At 40.5% G+C, this 7,605-nt stretch overlaps 1 protein-coding gene across 3 annotated transcripts in view; it reads left to right on the plus strand.

Moving 5' to 3' along the window:
- SLC10A6 (solute carrier family 10 member 6) overlaps window positions 1–7,605 on the plus strand; it is a 49,904-nt gene that overhangs the window by 26,253 nt on the left and 16,046 nt on the right. For all 3 annotated transcript variants that reach the window (XR_003910470.1, XM_029943521.1, XM_029943510.1), the window contains one exon: window positions 6,297–6,415. Coding sequence is in view for 2 of the 3 variants with exons in the window: in XM_029943521.1 (XP_029799381.1) it covers window positions 6,297–6,415 (119 nt within the window). In the remaining variant the exon portion in view is untranslated. The remainder of the gene's footprint in view (window positions 1–6,296; window positions 6,416–7,605) is intronic.

Below are 7,605 nucleotides of genomic sequence, written 5' to 3' on the forward strand. Positions count from 1 at the left end.
GGAGCTCGAACTCAGGAACCCATGAGATTGTGAGTTGAGCAGAATTTAAGAGTTGGACTCTTCACTGACTAAGCCACCCCAAGCGCTCCAAAGTAAACATTCTTAATAGGATCAAATAATTTTATTTATTTATTTTTAAAGATCTTAAAAATGTTTATTTATTTTAGAGAGAACACAGCAGGGGAGGGGCAGCGTGGGCGGGGGGAACAGGGGATCTGGAGTGGCCTCTGTGCTAACAGCAGAGGGCCTGATGTGGGGCTCGAACTCAAAAACCATGAGGTCGTGACCTGAGCTGAAGTCAGAAGCTTAACTGACTGAGCCACCCAGGTGCTCAGGATAAAGTAATTTTAAACTTCATAAAGAATAAAATACATGCAAGAACTGCTGTGAAAAGTTTGAAAAGAAAAATTTATGTGGAAGTATTTGTTCTATCACTGTGAAAACACTGTATTTAAAAGTCTGGTATTTGCTTAGAAAAAACATTTTGAGCACATTTCGACATGTAACACATAATGAGCATCATGGAATTTAGTAGGAAATTATTTATTTAACGAATAGTATTAACATACTTGCCCCTCAATATAGAAAACAATAGATTAGTCTCTAATCTCCACCATGTAAAATTTAAATTTTAGATGAGCTGAAAATATAAATACAAAACATCAGCCTATAAAAAAGTAAAAAATGGGGGTGATGTTCAAATACTCTCAGGAGAGGAGGAAATCTTCAACAAGACGAGAAACTCAGAAGCCGTTAAAAAATGGGCACATGTGAGTATCTCAGTGTTGATTATTTATTATGGCAAAAGCCAACAGTGTAGTCAAAACTATGCACTAAGGTCACTGTTTGTATTACACATGGTGATACATCCTCTAATTTTAAAGGAGCTCCGACAAGTAAAGAAGAAAAAGTCAGACAAGCTAGGCTGCTCAGAGAGGACATCCAAGAGGTCAGGAACTATGACAGAAAACACAGCGCATGGAGAGTCGGCTGTATAACAAAATATCAGCGAGATGCATTTTTCAGTATTCTCATGTGGATGAAAAGGGATCGATCATATTCAGTGTGGGCTGATTGTGAAATGTAACAGTCTTTTTGGAAAATAAAATGGCAGTATCTATTAAAAATAAAAAAACCAAACTTTTGGTGCAGCAATTCCACTTTGAGGAATCTACAGAAATAAAAGAATTATTTCAAGGGAAATACTTACAAGAATGTTTATCATTTTGTTTATGATGAAAAAATGCTCAAAGAAATTTGTTCATCATCAATGAAGTGATTGAAAAAATTATGGCATATTTAGATCATGGCTGTACTCTGCATTCTTTAAGTAAATGAGTTTAAGGTGCATGTATTATCCTGAAGTGCTACTTATGATTAATTAAGTGGAGAAAAAAAGCAACCAAACTACAGAGTAAGGTGTATTGTGTGATTGCTTTAAAAAGAAAAAAAGAAAAGAAAAAGCCTCTATTTCATTGAATAAGCAACAATAAAATAGGACTGTGTGAAAGAAAAACTTAGAAAACCGAAAAGAAAATAGAAGACTAAAAGAACTAAGAGGAGAGGGGAATTACAATCACCTGTGAATGACCCAAGTGTGCATTTCTGAAAAGGGCTCCAATCAGCTAAATATTTGCTCCTCGAAATGTTTTTCACATCTGTACTTGGAAAAGCATGATTTTAGTTATTTTCTAACAGAAAATCTCTGTTCCTCTGTATCGCAGTTGGGATATTTACCATTGCAATTCAGTGTAAAGGGACCAGGGATTTGCAAGGTTCACTTGCAGATATGTGACCTTACGAGGAAGGCAGAGGGAACACTGTCCTAGCATCAGCGTGTTGCCACTTCGGTTCATTCTTTGACCCATACAGTTATACAGGGTTTAGTGACTCCTCCAATGTGCCACAGCATGAGACTGCCAGTCCTAGGGATGGGAGGTCAGTATATAGTCTTTACCCTGAAGCAACTCACAGTTGATCAGTCTGCCACACATCTACAGGGAAACAAGCACTTGTGTAGGATACAGTATGTGAGGTAATGCAAATGAAAATGTCTACACCGCAATGGGAGCTCTTCCTCAACAATGAATATTTTAAGTGCAGAGAGGTACACAGCACTGCCAAGGGAGGAAAAGCCCAAGGTAAGCCAGGGGTGGGCAGAAGATGCTTTAGATACCCGCAAGCCAGTGTATGCATTATACTAGATTTACAGCAAAGCCCCGCAATGTAAATTATGATAGAAAAAAACCCCTGAGTCACCAGTGCTATACAACCTCCCACAAAGATGGAAGGGACATTTGCTTCTCTTTTTATTATGAGAAATTTCAAATATATATAAAAGTGGAAAGAATGGTGAATCCTCTGGTACACTTCACCCTGCTTCAGCAATTATTGACATACGATCCATCTCATTTCATTCCTATCCCCATTTACCCAATGGATTTTTTTAAAGCCAACTCCAGGTATTATTTTGATGGCAAATACTTTAGGATTTGTTTGATAGATTGCAAAATATGGCCACAGATTCCTTCCATTCTTGTATGCACTTTTCTTTGCAATGTGGTAAGGCTGGTCCTCCCATCCAGACAGGGGCACCTACTCCCCATTCCTTGAATTTGAGCTGGTCTGGTGACTTACGTTGACCAATACAGTGACACAGAAGTGATGCCCTATAGCTTCCAAACTGAAGCTTCCAGGGGCTTTACAGTTTCTACTTCTCCTCTCCTGGAACACTACTGCCAGAGACTTCCAGGTAGAAAGGTATATGAATATATATCTAATAACCTTGGACACATGTCTTTACATAGTTTTGACAGTGCATTCTAGGGATAGATTCCCATAACCTATAGCATTGTTGGGTTAAAGGGTAAACCCATGTGTAATTTTGCTCTAGATTGTTAAAGTATCTCATTTTGCATGCTTATCAGCAATGAATGAGTGCAGAGGAGTATTTTTAATATCATTGAAATAAAGTGGTTGGCGCTTTGTCAAGAGTATAAACATTCTGGTAGAAAATGTCAAAATAATCACAGATGATTTATAGGCAAAGTAATTAGATGGAGACATCGGTGGTATGTATTATGAGGAAGAACAGTGGTGACGTGCAGGCCTGATGACGTGCCGGAGGCTGCTTGTTATCCCTGCAGGAGACCTTAGCCCTGCAGATGGTCTCCTTCCTCTGCTTGGTGGCCTGGGAGGTGATTCACCTCCCCGTCCCTTGGCCATTTGGGCCACAGACACAGTACTGTACTGTGTGCAGGGCAGTCTGCTGTGAGAACTCAAACAATGAATATTAAAAAGTTTCCAGACTCTCTGGACCTGGATTTGAGGTAGACAAACTCTTGTTTTCCCCGTGGGTTGTGTTAAGTGCTGCTCCATTTTTTTCACCTCATTTTAAAAAAATGTCTTTATTTTATTTTGAGAGAGAGAGAGGGGGAGACAGACAGAGAGTGAGTGAGCAGGGGAGGGGCAGAGAGAGAGGGAGACACAGAATCCGAAGCAGGCTCCAGGCTCTAAGCTGTCAGCACAGAGCCTGATGTGGGGCTTGAACCCACGAACTGTGAGATCATGACCTGAGCTGAAGTCAGACACTTAACTGACTGAGCCACCCAGGTGCCCCTGCTTCACCTCATTGAATAGAGTAGCATTAACAGTTTCTAGAAGCAGTTTGTGTGTGTTTAGAAAGATTGTGTCATTTTTCCCCAGCAATTAGAAAATATTTTGTTGGCCTGAAGTATCTTTCATTTCCATTTACCTATTTCCTTTAATTTTACTGATTCATTCTTTCACTGGTTCTATCACCCAGATGGGGACAAAAGGAAGTTTGGTTTTGGGAATTGGGGGTAGAGGTGAGTGGGGGAAAGGACGGTTCTGGCGTGGAGGCACAGAACGCTGGGGAAGCTTGGATGGTGCCAATGGACTTCTTGGGTTCTTATCCTTTTTAATCTACTGTTGGCATTTAGCCGACAATTGAAGGCTCTCTTTTTTCAGCTTTCAGCGATCATCTCCTAGCCCTCCACCTGCTTCTCTGTCTTTCTCTACATGCACGGTGGCTCCTCTCTCGCCCCTGTCCAAAGCAGGAGATGGCTTTCCACGGCTCTGCTCCCTCTGCCTCTGGTTGCTCATTATGCATGCTTTACCTCTTGCACTGGAGCTACCCATTTTAATGTGTGACTAAGTCCTTTTCTCCAAGTAAGAAGTGTAGAGACTTGGAACACAAGGCTTTATTATTCAGAAAAAATAGAAACAACATAAAAATTTATGAAGCAGTAACATTTCATAGGATGCAATAAAAGTACAGTAATCAAGATCCAGAGTCTTGAAAGGTTCTAAACTGAAGGATTTTTACTCTAGATATGATATACTTGCCAATCCTCCAGACCCACAGCACTAACTTTGTTATCTTTTTCACTTGGAGACAATCTCAATAATGACATAGATAAACAAACCCAATTGTCTATCAGAAATCATCCCAGCTTGGTTCAACAAAGACCAAACTCTGTTCTGATCATTCACATTTGTTTTCCTGGTGACGTTGTGTGGCTTGGCTATTGTCAGGCTGTTTGGATTTAGTCCATTCAGCTCCTGCACCCACATTTCACTTCCTAGGATGGCCTGATTTGTGTGTTTGGTGTTAACAGCGGCTGTGGTCCTGAGTTTTCCTCTGCCTACCCAGAATATGGATGTCCTATTGCCATCCCTAACTTAACATGTTCCCTCAGACCGATGCTAGGTGACCACTTCTTTTGTCAGTCACACTACCATTTTGAAGGCTAGAAATCTTACCTCTTGTTGTAATTTATCACTCTACCTCAATTCCTATTTCTAATCAAGGTATTATATAATATTAGAATTCAAAGAGAATTTTTTTTTGAGAGAGAGAGAGAGAGAGTGTGTGTGTGTGTGTGAGTAGGGGAGAGGGGCAGAGGGAGAGAGAGAAAATCCTAAGCAGGCTCCAGGCTCAGTGCCAAGCCCGATGCGGGGCTTGATCTTATGACACTGGGACCATGACCTGAGCCAAAATCAAGAGTTGGATGCTCAGCTGACTGAGCCACACAGGCTCCCCAAAGAGAACTTTTAATTTAGTCTAGCATCCCACGTTAATTATTTCTTGCTATGGTTTTATAACTTCTCTGGCCCTGTGCAGCTTGCTCTGAGGATCTGTGCTATGGCAGGTTGGGGAGGAGGTGGTCCCTTCTCTATCCAGTGGGAAACTTAGGGCATGTGGTATTTGGATAACTTCTTCTGACAGATATTTATAACTCTTCACACTGGGCAGGCACTTAGCCTTGTGGCAAGCTTGCCCTATTCCCATCTCCCAGTAGCAAAATTAGACAAAGACATTATAGGAACAGAAAACTACACACCAATATTCCTCATGGATATTTGTGCAAAAGTGTTTAACAGAACGCCTTCAGATATTGATGGCAGGAGTGTAACATGGTACAGCTGCTTTGGAAATGGCCTTTCCTCAAAAAATTACGCTGTGATCCAGCAATTCTGCTCCTGGCATACACCTGAGAGAATTGAATTCATATGTCTGCACAAAACATCATGCACAAATATTCATAGCTGCATTATTCATAATAGTCAAAAGGAGGGAACACCTCAAATGTCTACCAATTAATGGAAAGGCAGAAATAATGTGGTCTGTCCACGCAATGGAATATGATTCAATCATAAAAAGTAAATGACACATTGATATGTGCAAAAATGTGGATGAAGCTCAAAAACAGAATGTGAAGTGAAAGAAGCCAGACACACAAAAAAGGCCACATATTGTATGATTGTATTCATATGAAATGTCCAGAATGGGAAACCCTATAAAGATGGGAAGTGGATTACTGGTTGCCAGTGGCTAGGAGAAGAGAATGAGGAGTGATGGCTAGTGGGGTGGGGCTCCTTTTTGGGGCGATGAGAAAATTATAGAAGTAGATGATGTTTTTGTACATACTTGTGAATATACTAAAAACACTTTAAAACAATGGATTTTATGGTCTATGAATTATATCTCAATAGAAAAAACTCTATAGAGAAAAAAACCCTTTAGGACCTAGCAGAACATTTAGAACAAGTAGATTCTCAGGTAAACAGGAGTTAATTGATGAACATCAAATCTGCTGGAAATGTTTTTCTAGACCACAAATGCACCCATCATTTGTTGAATAATAAGATAGGAGTGAGCTTCAAGTAACTCACCCATGCGATCTCTAAGGCATGTCCTGGGAGTCGCTTTTGGTCAGCACTTCATCTTTTCAAACTCTTCCTCTTACGCCCCATTTTAATGTCACTTTCAGCATCACGATGACGACCTGCTCCACCGTGGCTGCCCTGGGGATGATGCCGCTCTGCCTGTATCTCTACACCTTGTCCTGGAATCTGGAGCAGACTCTCACCATTCCGTATCAGAATATAGGTCTGTACTGGGCTCGTGAAGTGGACAGTAATAGCAATGGTGATGATAATAATAGTAGCTGTTGTTTATTATGTGTTTCCTTCATGTGGATTTTAAAACAAACTGCTGGGGTGCCTGGGTGGCTGTCAGTTAATTGTCCAACTCTAAATTTTTTTTTTAATTTCTTAAACTTAAATCCAAGTTAGATAACATATGGGGCAATAATAATTTCAGGAATAAAGTTTAGTGACTCATCGCTTCCAACACCCAGTGCTCAGCCTAGCAGGTGTTTTCTTTAGTGACCGTCACCCTCTACCCCTTCACCTCACCCCACGCCGCCTTCCAGCAATCCTCACGTTGTTCTCTGTATTTAAAAGTCTCTTATGATTTGTCTCCCTCTCTGTTTTTATCTTCTTTTTGCTTCCCTTCCCTTATGCTCATCTGTTTTGTATCTTAAATTCCACATATGAGTGAAATCATGTGATATTTGTCTTTCTCTGATTTAATTATTTCACTTAGCATAATATACTCTAGTTCTACTCACATTGTTGCAAATGGCAAGATTTCATTCTTTTTGATCACCAAGTAATATTCCACTGTCTGTATATACCACGTCTTCTTTATTCATTCATCAGTCAGTGGACATTTGGGCTCTTTCCATACTTTGGCTATTGTCGATAGCACTGCTATAAGTATTGGGGTGCATGTGCCCCTTCAAAGCAAAACTCCTGCATTCCTTGGATAGGTACATAGCAGTGCAATTGCTGGGTCTTAATGTAGTTCTATTTTTTTTAACAACGATTTTTTTTAAATTTTTTAAATGTTTTATTTATTTTTGATACAGAGAGAGACAGAGCATGAGAGGGGGAGAGGCAGAGAGAGAAGGAGACACAGAATCTGAAGCAGGCTCCAGGCTCTGAGCTAGCTGTCAGCACAGAGCCCGACGCGGGGCTCGAACCCACGAACGTGAGATCTGACCTGAGCCAAAGCCGGAGACTTAACCGACTGAGCCACCCAGGCGCCCCAGTGTAGTTCTATTTTTAACTTTTTGAGGAACCTCCATACTGTTTTCCAGAGTGGCTGCACCAGTTTGCATTCCCACCAAGATCTGTGGTTGCCCGAGTTGTTCATTTTATTTTATTTATTTTTTTTTAATTTTTTTAAATGTTTTTATTTATTTTTGATACAGAGAGAGACAAAGCATGAGAGGG

The sequence above is a fragment of the Suricata suricatta genome, chromosome 1 (genome assembly GCF_006229205.1).
Source record: "Suricata suricatta isolate VVHF042 chromosome 1, meerkat_22Aug2017_6uvM2_HiC, whole genome shotgun sequence".
NCBI lineage: Eukaryota > Metazoa > Chordata > Mammalia > Carnivora > Herpestidae > Suricata > Suricata suricatta.